Below are 25509 nucleotides of genomic sequence, written 5' to 3'. Positions count from 1 at the left end.
GCATCTCTCAGTGACAGGGAAAGCACCAGTGAACCTCCAGCCTGTGCGCTTCTATAGCAACGCTCATTTGCATTCATTTAAATTAGGAGAAGGCAGGGTCAGCGGCGACAGCTTAAAGTAAGGCTGCTGCTCTTTTATCCTCCCACAGTTTTATTTCCCGCTGTCTTCTGCTGTAGTGGCAAAACCCCACAGCTCAGAGAATTAATGGTGGAGTTCTAAAAAGGCCTCGGTTATTTCCCTGATAAATTAATTCCGTGGTCCAAAACCGTGCATCTCTCGTGGATTGTGGATTGGTTGCTGTAGACTGGGGGTGCCCGGTCAGAGAGTATGCAAGTTTTCATTCCAACGAATCACTGCACCAGCTGATTTCACCATTTAACTGTGAGTTGTTTTGGCTTGTGACGGTGTGAGTTGTTTTGGCTTCCGACCGTTTGAGTTGTTTTGGCTTGTGAGTGTTTGAGTTGTTTTGGCTTGCGACTGTGTGAGTTGTTTAGGCTTATGACCGTTTGAGTTGTTTTGGCTTCCGACCGTTTGAGTTGTTTTGGCTTGCGCCTGTGTGAGTTGTTTTGGGTTGTGACTGTTTGAGTTGTTTTGGGTTGTGACTGTTTGAGTTGTTTTGGGTTGTGACGGTGTGAGTTGTTTTGGGTTACGACTGTTTGAGTTGTTTTGGGCTGTGACGGTGTGAGTTGTTTTGGGTTGTGACGGTGTGAGTTGTTTTGGCTTGTGACTGGTGTTTTGGCTTGTGACTGTTTGAGTTGTTTTGTCTTGTGACCGTTTGAGTTGTTTTGTCTTGCGACCGTGTGAGTTGTTTTGAAGCTGGTCTTGGCGCGTGGTTGTCGCGGGAACGTGAAACAGATGCGGCCCGCGTGCGAGGGGGCGGGTCTGTGGAACAGCTGGAGCGCAGACTGACCTGTTTTTCAGTCAGAGCCGGGCGGGGAACTCCACTCCGGGAGGGCTGGTGTCTATTTCTGCATTTTGTTTCCACCGTCTTCCCTGGCTCAGGTCGATAGTTAGTTGTTAGCACTGACGCTGCTTCACTTTTAGACCTGACCTGAGTGAAATTGATTCACATTTGGGGCCCAAGAACTGTCCTCAGCTGAATCCTTCATGAGATCATCAATGTGCATCAGTCAAGCTCAGGAGGTAAGAGCAGTTGTCTGGCAGTCGGAGGGTTGCCGGTTCGATCCCGCCCTGGGTGTGTCGAACTGCGAAACACCTAACTCCCCATTGCTCCTGACATGCTGGTTTGTGCCTTGCATGGCAGCCAATCGCCGTTGGTGTGCGAGTGTGTGTATGAATGGGTGAATGAGAGACATCAATTGCACAGCTCTTTGTATGAAGGCGCTATATAAATGTAGTACATTTACCATTAGGGTAGCACTTACAGTCACACATAGGGTTGTCCCACATTGTTCTCATTTAACTATTTCCCATCTTCACTTTTTCCCACTTTGGTGCTCGCAAGTTTTGCTTCAAGATCAGAAGAAAATCAGAATTTGTCTTCCTTGTTACCTAAATGTAAAAGTGTATAACGGTGTATAGTGTATAACGGTGCCCTCACCTGAAATTTTAGCCTATAACCTCCTGGTCCAGGTCCAGGTCAACAGAGACTCCAGCAGTGGTCTATGCAGGTCTAACCCAGGGGAAATGGGTACACAGTATTGAATGGACTTTAACAGGCATGTGTACCTTTAAAACAGCAGGGCGCCCTGTTTCACAATGGAGGAGGAACATGCGAGGCAGCGAGAGCCAAGCGCACGGGTTATTACGGGGGTTTAACCGATGGGTCGACACGCCATAAATACCTGATTTATGTGTGCGTTCCACAATTTACTGCAGAGCCTGGAACACAGGGAAGAGAGGGAACGTATGAAAACATAATTACAGGCTGCAGCACCATTAAAACACATCTATAATGCGTCACCGTTAGCATTAATGTACATCAATAATGCGGCAGGGTTAGCATTAAAATACGTCAATAATGAGCCGCCCTTAGCAGTAACCTTTTAAGGTGTGAGGTCACAAATGCGTGATCAGAATGTTCTTGACTGAACATTCTAATACTGATGTCACAATCGCTACTGGTAATTGACAGCAAAGGAGTTCTAGAACACTGACTGGGAATTTTGAAGAAAAATAAAACATTCCAAAAGAAAACCCCCACTCTTCAAAGGTGTAAAACGCATCAATAGTGTGTCAGTATGTTTAGTATTAAAATACATCAGCAGTGCTTTCAGTGTTCTCAGTAAGGATCTGCATGAAGAGAACAGAATTATGGGTAATTGGAAAAGGAGGATACTTTTGTGCCTATATGACAGACTGACTGAAGTGGATACGGGGAATGGGGTCTATATGTGTAGTGTACACTGAACTGTGCAGGAAGACTGTGTACTAGAGTGTGGCTTCCGTATTTCAATTCAATTCAGATTCCTGTCAGCAGGGTTCATGTGTGGGAATGTATGTGTGGGTGTGTGACCAGCCTGTGCTTCAGAGAGAGAGAGAGAGAGAGAGAGAGAGAGGAGGGGAGAGAGAGAGAGGGACAGAGAGCGAAAGAGGTGTGAGAGAGAAGGAGAGAGAGAGAGGAGGGAGGTGGGTGTTCTTGTGGAAAGGCTGGTGGGCAGTGAACAGGCAGTGACTCAGTTTGGTAACAGAGACACTGAACTGCTGCTTTTGTGGGAATTTTCTTTTCTTTTCTTTTTTTCATATTTTGTTTCGTCAATGCTAATGGAGCATTCCACTGCTTTAGTGGGTCAGACGCACTCGCACACTCTCAGACACACACTCCCACACTCACTCACACACACACACACACACACACACACACACACACACACACACACACACACACACACACACACACACACACTCTCAGACACACACACACTCACTCACACACACACACACACACACACACACACACTCTCAGACACACACTCCCACATACTACACTCACACAAACGCACACACATGCTCTTAGACTCACACACACACTCTCAGACACACTCACACATACTCTCAGACACACACTCACACACACACACACTCTCAGACACACACTCCCACACTCACACACACACACACACACACACTCTCAGACACACACTCCCACACTCACTCACACACACACACACACACACACACACTCTCAGACACACACTCCCACATACTCTCAGACTCACACACACCCACACTCACACAAACGCACACACATGCTCTTAGACTCACACACACACACTCTCAGACACACTCACACATACTCTCAGACTCACACACACACACACATACACTCTCAGAATCACACACACACTCTCAGACACAGACACACACGCACACACTCTCAGACTCACACACACTCTCAGACTCACACACACACACACACACAAACTCTCAGACACACACACACACACACATACACTCTCAGACTCACACACATACTCTCAGACTCACACACTCTCAGACACACACTCACAGACACACACACACACTCTCAGACTCACACACACTCTCAGACACACACACACACACACACACACACTCTCAGACTCACACACACACAAACACACACTCTCAGGCACACACACACACACACAGTGTGTGAGGAAAGCACAAACTCAGAGGTGGCGATGTGGACAGAGAAAAAGGAAGCGCATCCGTCTCATTTCCCTCGTGTGTCCGTCCGTCCCTCAGTGCCCTGCTGTCCGTGCGTCCGCTCTCTGTCCCGTGTGGCAGCGCACCTCGAGAGGCGCAGAGTGCGCCTGTGTGACTCACCCCCCTCGTGTGTCACACTGATCTTCTTCCCCCCCCCCACGGATGCGTCTGGCCAGTGAATCAGTTCCTGTTCTGTAGCCACTGACTGTTACACGGTCACTCGGCCACTGCTCATTTTTACACTGATAGAGCCCCTGTTTAACGCATCCTGTGTATGATATGACTGGACCTCTCTGTGCACCTCAGAATTCAGCCACTGCTGAATCACTGTACAATTTATACTGATGGAGCCACTTTTTATGACATCCTGCGTCTGAAATGATTGGACCTCGCTGTGCACCGCTGAACTTAGAGACTGTTCTGATTGGTGCCCGTTCCTTTCCGGTTGGACACTCTGTTTGGAAAAAGAGTCGTGCTCTGTTTCTGACTCCTCTGTCCTGTTTCGCACATTCCTGGCGTCCAGAGCTTCCCTGGTTTAGACTACGTCTGGCCAAGACATTATTTTTAGCGACCGGACCCAGTGCTCCAGAAAAATTCAAACAGGGCTATTTTCAGCGTCTGATAAGATGGCGGGTGCTGGAATGTTCTTCCTGAGGCGCGGGTCCTGTTTTCTGGACTGCTTCTTCTGTCTGGAGTTCATCGAGACGTCAGCAAGCACGAGGCATGCATTCCGTGAAGCTGGGTGCCTGTTTCACGAAGCAGGATTACTGAGTTAGCTGGATAACTGCACTGAGTGAAACCCTCAAAGCAGGATCACTGAGTTAGCTGGATAACTGCAGTGAGGGGTTTACTTCATGCAGTTATCCAGCTAACTCAGTAATCCTGCTTTGTGGGTTTTACTCAGTGCAGTTATCCAGCTAACTCAGTAATCCTGCTTTGTGGGGTTTACTCAGTGCAGTTATCCAGCTAACTCAGTAATCCTGCTTTGTGGGTTTTACTCAGTGCAGTTATCCAGCTAACTCAGTAATCCTGCTTTGTGGGTTTTACTCAGTACAGCTATCCAGCTAACTCAGTAATCCTGCTTTGTGGGTTTTACTCAGTGCAGTTATCCAGCTAACTCAGTAATCCTGCTTTGTGGGTTTTACTCAGCGCAGCTATCCAGCTAACTCAGTAATCCTGCTTTGTGGGTTTTACTCAGTGCAGTTATCCAGCTAACTCAGTAATCCTGCTTTGTGGGTTTTACTCAGTGCAGTTATCCAGCTAACTCAGTAATCCTGCTTTGTGGGGTTTACTCTGCAGTTATCCAGCTAACTCAGTGATCCTGCTTTGTGGGTTTTACTCAGCGCAGCTATCCAGCTAACTCAGTAATCCTGCTTTGTGGGTTTTACTCAGCGCAGCTATCCAGCGAACTCATCGCTCCGTGACGCGGGCCCCAGGAATGTTCCGGTTGTTCGGGAGGTCACCGGCCGTCTGCTGCGGCGGCCGTCTCAGCTGTTCTGAACGCTGCGTTCACACGGTAGCGGTATGCAGTTGTTCGGCACACCGGATGTGTGATGCGTCCGAGCGAGACGGCGAGGGAAAGCTGTGCCTTCCGCCAGCGTTTAGCAGCGCTCACCGCGACCCCGCCCGAACCTTCCCCCCGCGGCGCCGTTTTCCCGGCTATTCCCACTGCTCCGGAGCGCAGGGACCGGAGCGCAGGGACCGGAGCGCCGCTTGTTTTTTTGAGAAGCGAATCACGCACTCGTTCCCCCTGTCCACTTTCCAGCTCGGGGAGCATTAAATGAATGAAACGACGAGTCCCGCCCTTCCTCATCCGCGCCCGTATGGGACCGAACGCCTTTCCAAAGCGGCAAAACTGGCCCACCAAATCGCCATAGCGACGCGCGCATGACGTTTACCGGCCGTGTTCGGTAGCCCATGCGGTCGTCACCCGATCCGCATTAACGCGCGATACCGGGCCTTTTTTACCATCAGCGCGCGATTGGCGCATTATCGGTATCTCTCGTGGGCGCCGCTGGTGATACGGCGGTCATGGAGCGTGTGGGCTGCTCTTCAGAGTTCCCCTTTGAAGAGCCTGAGTTACAGCCGCCCTGATGCGGTAATCAGAGACACTTTAAAATGGCTGCCCCTCTCATTTACCGGGGGGGGGGGGTCAAGGAGCCTTTTGGCAGCCTTTCTAATGGAAAGTACATCGCTGAGGAGGGACACTGAGTGATTTGGTGAGTGAGCCGCAGCCACACTTTCCTTTGTTCCTAAAGACCCAGGTCTCATTCAACAGGCGTTATTTTCCACCCTCTTTCTCCTCGTTCCTCGCCTGACCTGGAAATCAGTCGCGGCCCGCCATCTTTAAGGAAATTCCAGTCCGTTTAATGTTCCTTCTCGGAGGTTTCCGGAGCTTTCTTGAGCGAGCGAAACATGAGCGCATCCTTTTGGAAGTGTTTTTCCCGGAAAAGCGTGACGTGGTAAACGGTCGACCTGCGGATCCACCTCTCCCCGTCTTCCGCGAGACGTCGGTAACTGACGTCGCTTCAAACTGACGTATGAAGGAACAAGGATGTTCCATTTACCGAATTCACGTTTTCACGATTCCCCCCCGTCTTCACCTTTTCTCGCCCGATGAGTACAGCTAGGAGACAGGAGGGAAAAGGAAGAAGGAGGTTAAAAATAAGGCACGTAGCCATCCCCTCATTTAAATGGCATTTCAAACTCACTCCCTCTCCACCTCAGCTGGTGTGTGGTGAGCGTTCTGGCACAAAATGGCTGCCGTTGCGTCACCCAGGTGGGAGCTGCACATTGGTGGTGGTTGAGGGGAGTTTCCCCCTCATCACTGTAATGTGCTTTGAGTCGCTGGCCAGTGAGAAAAGTGCTATACACATGCAAGGAATTGTTATTATTATATTTATTATTACACAACTCTCCTCCACAAGTAGCTCACCGGAAGCTTTTGCGGCTGCCACAGTAAGCCGTCCTCTCTGTGGCTTCAGGCCTGTCAGCACAGTTAGGTTCACCTCCGAAACTGTTATATTGGCTGTGAGTACAGGGGTGACTGAACAGTGCTGTATGTGAGCCCTGTCTGTGTGTGTGTGTCTGTGTGCATGTGTGTTTGTGTGCGTAAGTGTTTGTATGTGTGTCTGCGTGAGTGTGTGTGTCTGTGTATGTCTGTGCGTGAGTGTATGTGTGCGTTTCTGTCTGTGTGTAAATGTATGTGTGTCTGCCTGAGTGTGTTTGTACTGTATGTGTCTATGTGCATGTCTGTGTGTGTGTGTGTGTGTGTGTGTGTATGTGTGTGTATATGTGTGTGTATATGTGTGTGTATATGTGTGTGTATATGTGTGTGTGTATGTGTGTATGTGTGTATGTGTGTATGTGTGTGTGTGTGTGTGTGTGTGTGTGTGGGTGTGTGTGTATGTGTGCCTGTTGCTGGGAAGGCCAAGTTCAGTGTTGAAAATGAACAGATATGTTCTGTTCTTCATCACTGGTGTCTGGGCTTTACACCCAGCTCCATTATAACTAGGGCGTCCTCAACACACTCAACACCAGCTTCTGCAGTCACACACTCACTCAGGCAAGTCAGCAATAGCCCAAAAACAACTCACCAGATGTGTTGTTCAACTAGCATCTGCAAAGCACACAGGCCCTGCACAGTCAAAGCTAGTTCAGCAAAAACACAAAAACAACTCGCCAGACGTGTTCGTGAAGAAAACTCAACAAAACATACACCTTTTGTTTCTTAGTCAATTGAGAACAAAATGTTGATTGAATTCAGATTTGAGTCATTTCCATTGTCAGAGTCATGTCTAATTCATTCTCCATCAAGTGTTAACCAAGAAGGCAGCCAGCAATGAACACCCAGTTACATGAATGCTAGTTCATACCCCTCATAGTTTGTGTTTGTGAACACATCTTGTGCATGTTGACTTTACCCTCCAGCCTTCTTCTGGTGATGTGACCTCTCCCCTCTCTGGTACCGCCATGACAAGGCTCAGGGGAAGTGCTATTTCTGGGGCAATAACACCAGCGTTTGCTGAAGGGTGACCTCACCCATCCCGCACAGGAAGCAGGGGATTTTACTGTCAGCATTGGCTGTGGGTTCATTTATATTTCTTAACAACGTTCTCGTGGGTCGGTTCAAAATCAGCAATGCACTGAAACTCTTGCAGTGTACTGCAGTAGCAACAGATTAGCATGCATGTGCTTGTGTTTCACTGCAAACAAGGTCGGTCTTAACAAGTGGCTTAGACTTGCGATGATTCTTCAGATCTATTTTTCTTCTCTCGAGTAGAAAATGTGCAAATCTTGAAATAAGTCAAACTGGTTCACCTAATTGTCTATTACTTTTTCTTAATAAAAGTAGTAGAAATAAGATGTTTCCATGCATTGGAGTTTTTACCCCATGCAGACATGCATTGGAGACAAATTCATTTCAGTTTAAATGTGATTTCAGACTGTGACATATATTTAAATGCTCTAGTGTGGAATATATTATTCCATATAACTCTACATATATACTTCCTATTGAATATAATGTTGATTTATACAACAGAGTGCAGTACAGTAGTATAAATATGCAACATAGTATCTGGTGTACAGTATGAGCAATTATTTGCATGCCTAGTACCAATGTCATTCAATGAGCTTGCACACTGTGGTCAATTTCCCAACATCAGCAGAACATCGCATCAATTGAAATGACATTTATTTTACAGCCGATATTAAAAGCCATTAATCTCACTCCTATTGTTTAGTTTGTGGTGTTTCTCACACAGTGGTAGGAGCTGTCAATCCACGTGAGACGACATTTAAAATGGCCTCCCACTTCAGCTGTTACTCTGCTGAGATAATCTCTGTTTTTGGCAATAATAGCAGTCTGCTGGGGGTCTGTCTGCCGCCGTTGATTGGACGGTTGGTGCGTGTGGGTGGATTTCTGTTTGGGCAGGCCAGGCTGCTCCTAAATGAAGCCAGTCGTCAGTAAACAAGATTATAGGCGTTTAATGCGTGGATATCCCGCAGCTGTGCACGAGCTTTTAGGCTCAAGGGGTGTTTCCCGCAAACGGTGCAGTTTGTGTGAAATAAGAGTCCATTTTGGCTCAGCCTTCAAAGTGCTGCGCTTAAGGACTTCCCTGACGGCAGCGTACAGACGGGCTCTGGGAGAGAGCCAATCACTGGCCTGGATTCAGTCTGTATTTCTTCCCAACTTTAATAGCGTTTAATTGTGTTTGTTTCTTAATGAAAGTGGTTTATTAGATTCAGCGGTCGCCGAAGTTAACTTTGGTCGTGGAGAAATACCTCGAGTCCTGAGTCTGTCTCAGCAACCAGGCTTCCCTCAAACAAGCTGAATCAAAAACAGGATTTTATTCCAGAAATTGGTCAGCAATTCCAGAAATGAGTCAAAGCTTGGCAAGCGTTTCAGGGTCAATCGGTTCCTCTCATCTTGGTTCGGTTATCTCGAAAGGACAGGGGACAGACCCTGCCGCAGTTGGCAGATATTTTTCGCCATGGCAACAGAAGGGAGGCCCAGACGCGCAAGCTGCCACCAGTGTCTCCCTAAATCTGCCACCCTCAGATGACCTCCCAGCTTCTGGGACCTTAACTGCCCCTCGGTACCAACTGGTTACCACCACACAACGCATTGTGCTCATTAACCCATTAAAACGGAGGTTTCTTACAATGCTTTTTTTTTTTCTACGTCAGTGTTCTAGAACTTGCACGCAGTGGTTGTGACGTCAGCATTAGAATGCTCAGTCTAGAACATTCTAATCACGTATTTGTGATGTCACAAAGGGTTAAAGCTGGTGTTTTTCTATCTGCCCAAACCTGCACACGTCACCCCAGTCCTCAGATTAAAAACGCCATCAAAAGTACAGGATGGGACTGGTTTTTCAGGGGTGAAACAACCCTATTCACACTGCAGCAGCTTCTAGTACAAAGCCAGCATTTTCCCACCAATTTCCCACCATGTCTTTTATGTACTGGTGTTATTAGCTTGCTAGCGAACCAACATAATTCCATATCATGTAATCTAATGCTTGTGTGTCCCAATATGGAAAATAGCAGTGATACAAGTACAAGTGTTGACTTCTACAGAAGTAACTGATGATGAGTCTGATTTCGGGCATGGTTTCTTTTTGATTTAGGGCACTGCTTCCTTATGACTTGTGGCATGCTTTCCTTATGATTTGTGGCATGTATTTTTGGTGTTGTCACTTCTCCTTATTTCTCGGACTTCCCTCGTCAATATGTCTCCCAGTGCAGTGGTGATTTCAGTGATGCACGCAATACACGCGCACGCACACGCATGCACGCGCACACACGCACACGCACACGCACACACACACGCACACACACACACACACACACACACACACACAGACACAGGTCAGGCTGAGTTTGCAGTCGTGTTGCTGTCTTTTCTCCTGATGGTAATGAGTGTGGATGGGCTCACCGGCAGACAGCTGTGGTTGTGTACGGTACAGTATGGAGATCTGAGACGCACACTGAAGAAGGGGGCAGCAAGGCTGAATAAATTAAATGACGCTAAATTACTCATTTGTAAAATAGTGTGGGGTGGAGTTCCCACAGATGACCTAAGATAATATTTTGAGATGCAATACACACAGACGCACGCACGCATGCACACACACACACACACACACACAGGTGTTTACATATTTTGTTTGTGGCATGATCTCCTCCCTTTTACTCTCTCTCTCATGTTGTACACAGGGTACGCACACACTCTGGATATGTGCACGAACAATGATTTAACACAGATACTTAATCAGAGAGTACCCACAAATACGCGTGTGTTTCAGAGGGGTGGACACACATACTCTTTCTCTCTCTCTTGCTCTCCTCTCTTTCTCTCTCTCCCACCCTCTCCCCCCTCTGTCTCTCTCCCCCGCTCTCCCTCTCTTTCACTCTCTCTCTCGCTCTCTTCTCTCTCTCTCACTCTCTCTCACTATGTCTCTCTCTCGCTCTCTCTCATGCTCTCTCTCTCTGTCTCTCTCTCTCCCTTTCTCTCTGTCTCTCCCTCTCTCTCTCTCTCCCCCTCTCCCTCTGTGTCGCTCTGGGCTCTCTGCCGTCTCGTCAGCCAGCGCTAAACCCCCTCTGTGACCCTCCTCTCCTTTTTTTCTTCCTTTCTTTTGTCTCTTCCATCCTGTCACTCAGTCCTGCAGCTGTGTCCTCTGAATGTGTGTCTCCATCTGTCCTCCCCTCCCTCCCCCGCCCCCTCCACCCCTCCCTCTCCAGGCACCCCGAAATCCCATTCTGTCAATCACTCTTCAGCAAGCGGCCATTTTGTAGGGTGGCCCCGGTGTGTAGGGGTGGGGGTGTAATGACAGTGTAGGGCTTCGGGGGGGGTGGGGGTGGGGGTAGAGGGGGGGACAGGCTGGGTCAGGAGGTGTTCGGTCGGGGGAGGCGTTGACCGTAAACAGAACAGATTACCCAGCTGTCTGAGCGCAGGGTCACGCCAACACAACACAACACCCCCCTCGTCTGAGCGGGGTCAGGGAACTGGAGCGCTGTGCTGTGGGACACACACACACACACATATACTGTACATACACATACAGACACACACACACATACACACACATATACTGTACACACACAGACACACACATACACACACACACACACATATACTGTACACACACAGACACACACATACACACACACACACACATATACTGTACATACACATACAGACACACACACACACACACACACACACATATACTGTACATACACATACAGACACACACACACGCACACACACATATACTGTACATACACATACAGACACACACACACACACACACACACACATATACTGTACATACACATACAGACACACACACACGTACACACACATATACTGTACACACACAGACACACACATACACACACAGACACTCACATACACACACATACACATACAGACACACACACACATACACACACACACACACATACAGACACACACAGACACACACAGACACACACAGACACACACAGACACTCACATACACACACATACACACACACACACACACATACACACACACACATACAGACACACAGACACACATAGACACACACACACATGCACATATACATACAGACACACACATATACTGTACATACACATACAGACACACACATACACACACATATACGGTATATAAACACACGCACGCTTACACACACACATGCACACACACATGCACACACACACACTTACATACCTTACACGTGCATACGCACATACACACGCATGTACACGCCCATGCATATGAAGACAGACACACAGACACACACAAATATGTTTACACACACACACACGCACAGACACACAGACACACACATGCTTACACACACACACACACACACACACACACACACACACACACACAGCCATACTCCTCTTGTTCTACAGTTCTACAGCCAGACTCCTTATAGAGTGGTCCCCACAATGTATGTACAGGTCTTGGTCCACAGGGACACACACATTCCTATAACTGCTATACTTGTGCTGACCTCAGCAGGGAGTCACAGCTACATGCAGCCAATCCACCCTGTGCTGCGGTTCATTTCCAGAGATATATATTATTAATGTCAGAGCCAGGTACATTTGTCATCATCTTCATCATGATAATGACAACACTTGGAACAGAGACGGATAAATATTTAATGTGTCTTCTGCCACACTGTCAGCATGTTCAACCAATAGGAGGAAGAGAATTTGCCAGGAAAAAGGAGTACATAAATGCATAAATATTAGACTTTTATGACCGTTATGAAGCATCTTCCAGCAACCCAACGCTGTCTGTCCAGAACTATCAATAAATAAACCTTGGACCCTATATCACTCCCTGGGGGAGGGGATGCTGCAGTGAGAGAATGAAATACCAAAGGTAAAAAAAAATATATCTATGAAAAAGAAATGGGGTCAAAGTTCAGAGAAACCATATAATATGTGGACAGCAAAAAAAACGGCGGCCTCTCGGCGGTCTCTCCCTGTAGAGCCGGCGAGCAGGTGAGCGCTGTAAATCACGGGGCTTCACCGCGGTGTTTACCGCGCTGTCGTGGACCCACCTCGAGAGGAGAACCGCTCACCGCGAGTTCCGTCCAGCGTCGCGCCGCGCCTGTCTTTCACCGCGCCTGTCTTTCACCGCGCCTGTCTTTCACCGCGCCTGGCTTTCACCGCACCTGGCCTTCACCACGCCTGGCTCTCACCGCGTGTGGGAGAGCCGCGAGAACGCTGCGGTGGAGGGGGGGGGGCTGTCGCCCAGCGGCTAATTAATGCGTCGTTAGCGCTTAGCCTTTAGCGGCCGCGCTGCTCCCTTGCAGCTGAGACGCGCTCCGCGCAGATGGCTTCAGCGCGGAGGCCGCTGTCGGAGCGCGTTAACGACGGCGCGTTTCGACAGCGCTCATTGACAGCGTCTGTATCCTCGGTTGCCGGTAGCCTCCACATAGGGACGGTTACTGCGACTGTGCGCGCTAAAGGTTATTTCTGTTCTGCACTTTGCATTGAATTGAATTTTATTTGTAGGACGCTTTTTGAGGCAACGATGCTTTACGGAGTGACAGAAGGGGTAAAAGGCAGGCCCGAACCCCATGCATAGTGAGTGCACAAGGTAAAAAAAAACTTCCCCATTGCGGAGAAAAATCTGAAACGTTGTCCTTCGCAATGGGAAGAAATCTTGGTAGGAACCCAGCTATAGGGGTGCAGCCCATCCAGTGCTGGCTGGCAAGGTGTAATGCTTACACAGAAATGCAATAGGAAATCTAGTACAGCAATTCACATGGGCTGAACTGTTTACAGTTAAGGCAATAAACTTGCTGGAAAATTAGCCATGATCATAGTGTATGTTCATAGCGTAACCCACACAGTGGCTGAACGGGGAATGTTCATAGCGTAACCCACACAGTGGCTGAACGGGGAATGTTCATAGTGTAACCCACACAGTGGCTGAATGGGGAATGTTCATAGCGTAACCCACACAGTGGCTGAACGGGGAATGTTGATAGTGTGACCCACACAGTGGCTGAACGGGGAATGTTCATAGCGTAACCCACACAGTGGCTGAACGGGGAATGTTCATAGCGTAACCCACACAGTGGCTGAACGGGGAATGTTCATAGCGTAACACGCACAGCGGAGTCTACAGATGTCACACAAACTCTCTCTGGGACCCCCAGAGCCCCAAGCCACTCGGGAGGACTCCTAAATAATCCCCGCCCATCTGTCGTTCCCCCCCCCCAATGTGTAAACGCGAACGTCCCTCAGCCAAAGCTCAGCGGCCTGGGACAGGGGGAGGCTGTAACCCCCCCCCCCCCCCCCCCTCTCTCTAAACCTCCAGAAGCTTCCGCAGTCTGTTCCCGTAACGAGGAGGATTCCCCCGCCTACAGCTGTGTTCTCGTTCGCTTCGTTTCCCCCTCGGTTAGCGGTGTTAGCGCTTCCCTAGCGCTCCGCGCTTCTCTTTACACTGAAGCCCTCATTAGCATGTTAGCGTATATTAGCATGAGCTACGGATGTTATGGTGTTTTATTGTTTTAAGCAATGTGCCTATGTTATTCGTATCTGTCCGTGTCAAATAAACAACAACATTATATAAATGAATGGAAATATAACAGAACAAAAACACGTTGTAATCTCAAGTGTCTTGGACTGTTATTTTGGTAATGAGTGAAATTGGTTTTCAAGAAACAAAGTGGGAGGTTAGTGTTGACTTTGTTATTTCGCGGCATGTAGTAACTGAAATTTCACTGAAAGGCATGAAAAGGTGAACGGCAATGGTGCCAACATTCCTAGGTTATGTTGAGCAGACCTGACTGTCTTAAATGAATCCGCTGCTGGCTGGCTAAATGTTTCTATCTCGCCAAAGAGATAAGATAACAGTTTAGTCGGGCAGTTAAAAGTTTGTGCTTTTTTCAAAAATTCACTCCCATAATTCCATATCCGGAGTCTCCATTGCCTGCACTTTACCCAGAATCCCCCGGGGTCTAACTTATGGCTTTTTAACACAGCTATTCAGCGCTCCCCCATGACCGACTCACAGGATGCTGTCAATCAATCAATCAATCAATCAGTTTTATTTTCACACTCCAAGGCAACCCAGGGCCCTGGACCTACTGGCCAGCCATTTACAGATTACTGGAAAAAAAACTGTCACTCAGGGAAGATGGGCGATGGGTATTTACTGTAAAATTAAAGATGGCCAGCATACGCTCATCCAGTTAAGGAAGGTGCTGGGCTGAAAAGCGCAGAAATGAAAAAAAAAGGTCAAGGCCGAATAGAAGGAAGTCTTGCACACCTTTACTCCAGACTACGTTTCCCATCCCAGTGGATCTTCATCTGGTCTAAAAATAAATACATTTAATACATACGAAGATGATGAAAACGTTGTCTGGAGTAAAGGTGTGTAAGGAGCATATCAGTGTGCTGGCCTTCTTATTTTCGGTCTTTACTGTGGCGCAGATAACTTTCTGGTGAACGGATGTGGGTGACAGACCCCACGGGCTTCCCGTGGAGATGACGCGTGTTGTCTACGGAGTGTTGGCGAGACCTTCTGGTGCGGTGACGGGACACGTTAACAAGCCATCTCCTCTCAGAGGGGCTCACTGAACCAACATTGAGCTCCAACAAAGGTCCCTGCCCGCTGAACTGAAACGGAACTCAGAAGCCTGTATGGTGTACGTGTGTGTGTGTCTGTGTGTGTGTGTGTGTGTGTGCACGGCTCAGTGACCCATGGGGTGACCTAAATATGGCTTTGATTGTGCTGCACGGGGCCTGGGGGTGTAGGTTAGGTTGAATCGGCTGGGGAGGAGGTGTCTGCTGGCTGGCTGAACTCCGTGGGGTGCGGTGATGATGAGGTGATGCCGATCTGGTTTCCCCTTTCTTCTCCATGCCCTAGCCTTATCCATTAACCCTTTATGGTATCCCTGGCGCAAAATCCAACAGTGAAATTAATGTTTTAAAACATCAGCTTCAGCTGGTCAAACCGTGTCGAGTATGGAGCTAGTCTGAACGGGTCAGCCAGCTCCCAGCTGTTTCAAGACCTAGCTGGCGCTGTTTTTATTCAGCAGGGATGAGATCACAAATGTGTGATTAGAATGTTGTTAACGGAACATTCTAATGCTGATGTCACAATGACTGCTGGTAATGGAAAGCAGTGGAGTTCTAGAACACTGGCTTGGAATTTTGAAACAAACATTCAACAAAAAAAAAAAAAAAAAAAACTCAAAGTCTTTGTGCACAGTGCAGTAATTTCCCTCTTGCTGACGCTGGGTAATCTTTGCTCTTCCTTTCTCTTGTAAATAAAAAACCCCCAACACCTCCTCCCCATTGGCTTCTCTGAAACAGGAAGACGTCTTGGTGTATTTCCTGTACAGGATGTCAGCAGCGCAGGTTGTTAAATGTCACCCCCCCCCCCCCCCTTCCCGCCAGAAGGAAGGCAATTAAGAAAATTAAATAAATAAGAAATGAGTGTAGAGAGGAACATGGAGGGCACAGAAAGGCTATTTAACCTTTTGACATCTCCGGGAGTGGACCCTGCCCGTCACAAAGCGGAGGTCTGACACATTTATTGCACTCAGACGACCCTGCAGCTTTCTTTTGGAACTGTGGCCATCAGCGTTTTCGAGCTGTGAAGTCGTAAAAAGTGCATGACATCACCAGCTGGGGGTGTTTGTGCAGAATGTCTTGCTCTCTTGCGTGGAACTGCGTGGAACAGTGTGATTTCTGGAGGCTGTTCGGTTTCCACACTGGTTCTGAGCCCTGCGGGGGGAACTGAAACCTGGTGGCTGGCACGGAAACCACACCCCTGGCCTCTGTTTCGGCTGTTTTACGCAAAGGTTTGTTTGTGACGCGATGGCTAGTTTGCGATGCGATTTTTGATTGAATGCTAGTTGTTGAGGCTGTAGCCTAATTATGTTTCGGGGGAAACGGTACCTCCGCGGTACGTTGGGACGTGCCTGGGACTGTTGTGTCTCCATAGCGATGGCTGGTTGCGATCTGCTGGAATTGCGCTGTAATTGCAGGGGCCGTCAGGCTCGTTTCAGACGTGAGTGGGCGGGGAAATTGGCTAATAAGCAAGTCAATGACAGATGTTTTCAATTATCATTGTTTGCTAACTATTACAAGCTGCCACAAGAAGCGCCTAAGACAAAAGACTGAACGCTTGAAAGAATTGACTAGAATTTTAAACATTTTGTTTCCGGCAAACGTACGCAACGGCAGAGACTCAGTCAGGAAGCCAACTCATCCATTAATAGGAAAAAAATAAAATACCCCTTTTGCAGTTTTAGTTTTTCGCTGTCATTTTAAATTCAGACTTGTTCCCAAAGTGTTCTGGCATTAAGGTATTTTCATCCTCTTACCCCTCCCCCTCTCCTCTCCTCTCCTCTCCTCTCTCATTCTGTATTATTACTGTGATGGTGTGACTGTAATCCGCTCTTATAATCAAGCAGTAGGAGAGATGGAGAGAGAGGTAGAGAGAGACAGAGACAGCAAAAGAGTGGGGGGGGGTGGAGAGAGGGAGTGGGAGTAGGAGGGAGGAAAGAAGAGATGGTGAGATGGAGAGAGAGAGAGGGAGAGAGAGAGACACTCTTACGTGGGGCACACAGCTGTTCTTGTAGGTGTGATACAGTAAGGTGCACTGGAGAAATATCCGCTCTGCTCCGTCTGAACCTGCTGACGGCGTCCATGGAAACCCCAGTGGTGCGGATTAGCCCACCCTGTGGGTGTCCAATTACAGTGTTCCTTTGGGAGGAGAGGGACCTTTGACCTTTAGAGAAAAACTGACTTAAAGCAGCTGGATCACAGGAATCTTTAGAACAGAAGTTTTTGACACCTGAATCCAGCTATTCGCCATTATCTTTGGCATACTGCACAGGTAAATGCCAGTGCTTTTTATCCCACAGTTCACACCGTGGATTTTTGGCTACCGCTGTGCTCACTGCGTTTGAGAAGAGAAAATAAAAGGTGGCATTTGGTTGTAACTCACCGTGCAGAAGACATGTTACACGAATCCAGGGCAGTATTGCTGAATAGGGCTGTCGAATTTAGTTGCTATGACTACAGGCTGTGTCTACTCCTGTGTCAGTTCTCACCTTACATTCGATGTTTTTTTTTCTTCAGTTACGGAAATTGGACAGAAATCCCACCATTTTAACTTCCAAAAGCCCTCTAAAGAGGAATATCCCATTTCCCTTGCACACGGTAAAACAAATAGGGTGTAAATTGGACTTACGGAGGAAGCTAAATGGAGAGGTGAAAGGTGTTTCAGTAAATGTTAAAAGCCTGTGGCCCTCAGTTATCCAGCATTGGCGCCCACCAGCAGTGGAGACGTGTCTTCTGTCTCTGGCGCTATCGCACACAGCGCTGCTGCTAACTGCTGTGGGCCGCTAACTATGCCAGTGTCTTACAGTCGGCGCCGTTACGGTCCAAAATGGAGTCGCTCCAGCTGCCCGTACCCTGGAGGCGAACGTTTGTGTATGCTCCGTCCTGCCCGGTCACCGGTGCGTCTCTGCGTTAGCGGATGTAGCCGCTAATCTGCGCTGAACCTCCCGCGTTTGGCGGTGCGCCTGGCGGCTGGACGCACCTCTGCGTTATCTGGAGCGCTAAATGCGCCGCGGCGGTAATCCTCTTCGGTAACCGCCATGTGCGCTCCAGTTCCCAAATCCCAGAGAAACCCGATGCTCGCGTTTTGAGTAAGGAGTGCCCATCTGTCGTGTCGTGTGCTGATTTCGGTGGTTAACCCCTCTCTTTCTCCCTCCCGCGCAGAATAAAGAGAAGGAGAGAATGAAGGAGAGGGAGAAGGAGGCCAGGGAGAGGGAGGCCAGGTACAGCAACGGCCATCTCTTCACCTCCCTGACCGTGTCCGGGACCACGCTCTGCTCCGCCTGCAACAAGAGCATCACCGCCAAAGAGGCCCTCAGCTGCCCTAGTGAGTAAACTACAGCTTTACATCTGCCCTAGTGAGTACACTAGTTTTACAGCTGCCCTAGTGAATAAACTACAGCTTTACATCAGCCCTAGTGAGTAAACTACAGCTTTACATCTGCCCTAGTGAGTATACTAGTTTTACAGCTGCCCTAGTGAGTAAAATATAGCTTTACATCAGCACTAGTGTATAAACTACAGTTTTGTTTTACAGCTGCACTAGTGAGTAAACAGTTTTACAGTGGGTGTCCCAACTAGAGAATAATGTGCAGCATTGCAGTTGCCCTGATGAGTACCTGTTCACTGTTGCTGCCACACACACAGGCGTTGTGGGTGGCAGAACGGGAGAGAGAGGGTGGACCTTTGGGCTGGAACATAAGCACACACAGTTCTCGTGTTGAGTGAAATGCAGTCTGTGTTTTCGGGTTGAGACTCTTTAGTGGGGGGGGGGGGTTTCCCAAATTTCAGCAGGGGTAATTAAACAGCAGCTGCAGCCCCAGCAGGAGAGGAACTAGTGGGGCTGTTGTTTTGGGACGGGGGGTAGGGGGGGATGTAATTATGATTTTGGTGTGAGGATAGGGGGTGGAGTTGGGGGTCATGTGACCGGCCGGATGGGTGGAAGATATTCCATGGAAGAGAGAGGGAGGAGAGAGGGAGAGGGGTAAATGAAAAAAGACAGAGGGATGGATGACACATGGTTCATTCAGTCACGAAATGAAAGAAAATGTTAAAGCTTGCGGTTGCAGGGAAGCAGAATGGGTTAAACTGTGTTTTAGTATTGTGTGTGGGTGGGTGTGTGTGTATGTGTGTGTTTGTTAGTGCGCAGTTCTCTAAGTGTATTTAGAGATCATATCCGGAGTGTTCTTGCTTTTTTAAATATAAACCCTTCACAGCACGCACATTCAAATTGTCGATTAGCTCTGTTGAGCTCACTTTTGATAGACAAATTTACTGTGTGTGGATGTGTGTCTGGGCATTGCAGGAGAAATATGAAGCAAATGCTTGTTATTCAGTCATATTTCAAACAGTAAAATATAGTCTCATGTTGTTATCACAGATCAGACCAGACCAACTATGCCGAGCACAGAGCCTCGTCCCTGATCAGGCAGAGCACAGATAGTCCGTGTGCAGTGGATTATCTCTCCAGGCGCCGATTATGGCCGAGATTACCTCAGCCATATTGTGTTTGTACAGTGGGCCGTAATCAGACATCCTGAGATTATACAGGCTGTGGCCAGATTTAATAAATGGCAGCACCTGCGTGTGTGTGTGTGTATGTGTGTGTGTGTACGTGTGGGTGTGTGCGTGTGTGGGTGTGTGCGCGCGTGTGTGTGTGCGTGGGAGTGTGTGTGTGTGTGCGTGTGTACGTGTGGGTGTGTGTGTGTGTGTGTGTGTGAGTGTGTGTGTGAGTGAATTTGTTCTTCATATATCAGTGCATGAAGTATGCAGCATGGTGCCGACACATCCCAGGCAGGAACAAAGCAGTGCTAGTGGAGAAGGTAAAGACCGTGAAAGTGGCCAGTCTCCAACCCCCTTCAGCAGAACCGTTTGAGGCAAAGAAACGACCCCCAGTTAAAATGTATAATGTAGATAATTGAATTCACACATTCCCATATGCCCAGCTAAATAAGCATAATGTTAGCATAACATTTTTAAAGACAGTTAAATGCAACATTATTGGGACAGTGACACAATTTCTGTTGTTTTGGCTCTGTACTCCAGCAGATTGGATTTGAAAACACTATATAAGATACAGTTACAAGCTGCCAGCTTTTTTGTGATCCCTGTAGGAATTAAGCCTTTCTATACACAGTCCCTTAATGTTTTCAGTTCTAGAGTAAGGCACACACTCATTCTCACACACATGCAGACATACACACAGAATACCCCTGGAATGAACACACACACACTCTCTCACACACATGCAGGCATACACACATGCAGGTACACACAGAATACCCCTGGAATGAACACACACACACTCTCTCTCACACACACAGACACACACATACACACACGCGCAGGCACACACACCGAATATCACAGGAATACACACGCTCAAATGGATGTGTGCTTAGACAGACTTACACAGACATACAGATTTACACAGACTTACACAGCCTTACATGGACATACAGACTTACACAGCCTTACACAGACATACAGACTTACACAGCCTTACACAGACATACAGACTTACACAGCCTTACACATACATACAGACTTACACAGCCTTACACAGACATACAGACTTACACAGCCTTACACAGACATACAGACTTACACAGCCTTACACAGACATAAACAGATATACACAGCCTTACACAGTTACAGTAGTCTGTTCCTCATTCTGCGGTGGTGTGTTATATTGGGAAAAGGAGCAGCTTTCAGGAAGTGATGTCAGCGTTATCTCTGTCTCTCATTCGCTGTGGTCCTGTGGTTTCCTCTTTTCCACTGGACAAAGCAAACCTGCCAGGCTCCAGGGAGAGAGACTGAGTGTGAGACTGAGTGTGAGACTGAGTGTGAGACTGAGTGTGAGACTGAGTGTGAGACTGAGTGTTAAAATGACTGTGTCTGATTTGGACGCTGTGTTTCCTGCGCTGGTCTCTTTTACACCTTTGGATTAGCATCCCTCCTGTCCAGTATGCAAGAAGGAGAGAAAGAGAGAGAGGGATAGAGAGAGGGACGGAGGGAGAGATGAAAGTGAGCACGCAAAGACAAGTGTCTTTCATCTACTTGCACAAGGATGTGTCTCATCAGCAGGACCAACACTTACACACACACACACACGCACACACACACACACACACAGAAACACACACACACGCACACACACATACGTCCATCAGTGGTTTCTCAGAGGCTGTGGTTGCCATGTCTCCTAATTTCAGGGAGGTTCCCAGTTGCAATGTCCGCCAAATTCAGGGAGGGTTTTGGTTGCTTTGTCCATTAGTTGTTTCACAGAGGCTATGGATTGCCATGTCCGTCAGTTGTTTCAGGTGGATGGTTCAGGCATCCAAACTGGCGTAGGAGTCATGTAGGAGGATAAAAACACATATTTCCTCAGATTCCAAGAAGACAACTCACCTACCTCTGAATCTGCATGTGAAATTCTGTAATGTGCCCAGTGTAATGCTGTTCATTCTGTATGTTTCCGGTAACCCTGTGCTGCAGGGATTGAGAAGGAGGATCACGATCACATTACCGCCTAAGAACATTGTGTTATTATATTAGCCATTTAACGTGTGAGGTCACAAATATGTGATTAGAGTGTTCATAACAGCACATTCCAATGCTGATGTCACAATCACTAATGGCAACTAAAAGCAGTGTTCTAGAACACGGATTTAGAATTTAGAAAAATAATTCAGAGAAACCTACTCTTCAAATTTTTGGTTCACATGATTGTCATCCTCTGGAACGTGATTGGCTGTGTCTACTGCCCCTTGTCCGTGCTCATTGGGCACCCAGAGTGAGTTACTTTCCTTGTGGAAATTTGTAGACCCCATGGTTGACTTGGTGCCAATGAAATTAATTTGAGTTGTTTCATAGTCTTTTCATACACTTTTGACTGAGTGTGCATGTGTGTTCTTTGTCTTGCAGCCTGCAATGTTACTATCCACAACCGTTGCCGGGACACACTGCCAAACTGCGCCAAAATGAAGCAGAGGGTAAGAGAAAGGGGCGGGTGTGTGGGGGGGGGGGGGGGGTTGTATAAGAGATCGGGGGTGCGGCTTGTGAAAAATGGAATGCACTGTGTGTCCCTCAGTCACTGCTGTTTATAGTGTATCCACCGCTGTCAATCAAGTTGAGTCACTGTGACAGAAAATCAGTGGGGTGGCCCAGTGCATGTTGTTTAGCAAAGACCGGTACATTATAATGTAGTTTGAGTGTTAAGCAGTGCATTGGTGTATCATATTGGTGTGGTACTCATTGGTGGGGTGCGCGTGCGTGTGCGTGTGTGTGTGTGTGTTTACAGCAGCAGAAGCTGGCCCTGGTGAGAAACAATTCGGCATTGCAAGGCGTCACCCTGCGTAACAAGAGTGAGTTCTGTTATCCTGTGTGTCTGTTTTAAGTGAGTTATGTTATCCTGTGTGGCTGTTTTAACAAGAGTGAGTTTTGTTATCCTGTGTGCCTGTTTTAACAAGAGTGAGTTCTGCTATCCTGCATGTCTGTCTGTTTTTCTGTAATTTTTCATGTGTGACCGCATTAGTTTCCTCTGCCCTCTATGGTGCCAAACTCCTTCCAAACCAGTTATCTGGCGATCAAACCTTCAAGCATTTTTGCGCCGTCAGAACCCTGAGTTACGCACCTCGTGATCTGAGGATAACCCTTTTGGTAATAACAACATGCTGAGCTGTGCAGTTATTCCGGAGATATGCCCCCCCCCCCAACCCCCACTCAGTCTGCGAGGGCCACAAAGAGCCAACGCAGCGAACAGGGGGGAACAGTGAGACGCAGTCAGCAGTCCTGTGCAGAAGTGTGCCAGGCCACGGGACGTCCCTCTCAAACGACCGTCCTGAGGCTGGTCTCTCAGACGGGTCTCCTGAGGGTGGTCTCTCTCAGACAGGTCTCCTGAGGCTGGTCTCTCTCAGACAGGTCTCCTGAGGCTGGTCTCTCTCAGACAGGTCTCCTGAGGATGGTCTCTCTCAGACAGGTCTCCTGAGGGTGGTCTCTCTCAGACAGGTCTCCTGAGGATGGTCTCTCTCAGACAGGTCTCCTGAGGCTGGTCTCTCTGACAGGTCTCCTGAGGCTGGTCTCTCTCAGACAGCCGTCCTGAGGGTGGTCTCTCTCAGACAGGTCTCCTGAGGGTGGTCTCTCTCAGACAGGTCTCCTGAGGATGGTCTCTCTCAGACAGGTCTCCTGAGGCTGGTCTCTCTGACGGGTCTCCTGAGGCTGGTCTCTCTCAGACAGCCGTCCTGAGGGTGGTCTCTCTCAGACAGGTCTCCTGAGGCTGGTCTCTCTCAGACGGGTCTCCTGAGGGTGGTCTCTCTCAGACAGGTCTCCTGAGGATGGTCTCTCTCAGACAGGTCTCCTGAGGCTGGTCTCTCTGACGGGTCTCCTGAGGCTGGTCTCTCTCAGACAGCCGTCCTGAGGGTGGTCTCTCTCAGACAGGTCTCCTGAGGCTGGTCTCTCTCAGACGGGTCTCTGTTGAGTGCACCGTTTCCGCCCCATTACTCTGGGTTATTTAACACGGTCGTGGCGTTATTCTGCTCTATTTGCTTATTTTAGTCTCGACCACTAAAAAGCTCCTTTCAGCCTGTGGCCACATTTTAAAGGGAGGGTGAGGGGGCCACAATGTGACCGCAGTGTGACCACAGTGTGTCTAAAATTGACCTGGATATGAGTTACAGTTTCTTTTTCTATATGATGCCCCAGGGAGAGGGGTTATCTCGACAGGCCAAGGACAGAGCAGGTGAATTATGGGTACTGAGGAATTTGTGACGGACTGCTTTCATACATGACAGGGACATGTGTTGAAACAGACGTGGCAAGGGGAGCTTAACCCAGATTCATCTCTGGCCTTTGGGTTATGCAGTATGAAATCTTTGTGTTTTGTTTTTCCTTTTGTCCAGCTCTGTTCTCCATTAGTTAAGTGAGAGTGAGATTCTCCTCCATTCTATCTCTCTCTTAATGTCTTTTTGTACCCCCCATCTACAACACCACCATGGTGCCCCCCCCTCCCCCCAATATCCCTGCACTACTAACCCTCCCCATCTGACTCCACCCCATCTCTGACCCCTCCCCCTGCCTGACTCCACCTCCCACTTTAACTCCTCCTCCTTTTTCACTGCCTCCCCACTCTGACTCCTCCCTTCTCTGACTCCGCCCCACACTGAGTCCTCCCCTCTCTGACTCCTCCCCACTGTGACTCCTCCCCTCTCTGACTCCTCCACCCCACACTGACTCCTCCCCTCTCTGACTCCTCTTCCCAACACTGACTCCTCCCCTCTCTGACTCCTCTTCCCAACACTGACTCCTCCCCTCTCTGACTCCTCCACCCCACACTGACTCCTCCCCTCTCTGACTCCTCCGCCCCGCACTGACTCCTCTCCTCCCCTCCTCAGACCCCATGCTGAAGGAGAGGCCCAGCTCTGACTCCTCTCCTCTCCTCCCCTCTCTGACTCAGACCCCATGCTGAAGGAGAGGCCCAGCTCGGCCATCTACCCGTCAGAGAGTCAGTCACTGCGCCAGTCCCTGCTGGGCTCCCGCCGGGGCAGCCGGGGCCTCTCCCTCTCCAAGAGCGTCTCCACCAATAACATCGCAGGGTGAGCCCAGTGGGAGGGGCCGGGGTAGCGTGTGTGGAGATGTGTTGGTCGAGGTTTAGCAGGGAGGAGCTTGTATCCTGTTGCCATGGTGAGAAATGGGCCTGTAGTCTTGCTCAACGCGCTGTAATCTGATGGACACCTGTGCTGACGAAGCTGTGTTTGTAAACAGTTAAACGCTACATGCTACATGCTACAGTCATAGTAGTAGTAATAATCACTGAAAACACATCACAGAACAGAAATCATTGGGCTATAATGCAGTGTGTGTGTGTGTGTGTGTGTGTGTGAGTTTGCATGTGTGGTTCTGTGTGTGCATCTGTGCGTGTGTGTAGGTGTGTGTGGCATTTTATCCAGACACATCATACATCATACATTAGTGTGCATTACGCTGTGGTTTTCAGTTTTTTGGATTGTAACATTGTGCCTTTGTGTCTCTTTTTTTTTCTGTCTGTGCCTGTTGTTTTGTGTCATCTATATCTACTTTTTTCTTTTTCTCTCTGGCCATATTTGCACGTGTGTGCATTTATGCATGTATGTATGCATTTTTGTGTATATGCACCTGTCTGTGTGTTTGTGTGTGTGTGTGTGTGTTCCTTGCTGGCTGTGTGTGTGTGTGTGATCCTTGCTTTTTGTGTGTGCGGTGTG

The 25509-nt window shown here is 48.5% G+C and overlaps 1 protein-coding gene across 4 annotated transcripts in view; it reads left to right on the top strand.

The window, feature by feature from the left end:
• Positions 1-25509, top strand: part of arhgef1a (Rho guanine nucleotide exchange factor (GEF) 1a) — a 69707-nt gene that overhangs the window by 23628 nt on the left and 20570 nt on the right. For 2 of the 4 annotated variants that reach the window (XM_061255562.1, XM_061255561.1), the window contains 4 exons: positions 18437-18599; positions 22199-22266; positions 22575-22638; positions 24726-24864. In XM_061255562.1, the coding sequence (XP_061111546.1) occupies positions 18437-18599; positions 22199-22266; positions 22575-22638; positions 24726-24864 (434 nt within the window). Of the gene's footprint in view, positions 1-16375; positions 16507-18436; positions 18600-22198; positions 22267-22574; positions 22639-24663; positions 24865-25509 lie in introns of those variants that run through there. The other 2 variants (XM_061255563.1, XM_061255564.1) reach the window with 2 other exon arrangements.

This window comes from Conger conger, chromosome 9 (assembly GCF_963514075.1).
Source record: "Conger conger chromosome 9, fConCon1.1, whole genome shotgun sequence".
NCBI classification, from domain to species: domain Eukaryota; kingdom Metazoa; phylum Chordata; class Actinopteri; order Anguilliformes; family Congridae; genus Conger; species Conger conger.
Note: the sequence above shows the minus strand (reverse complement) of the source record. Positions and strands in the feature narration are given on the sequence as shown.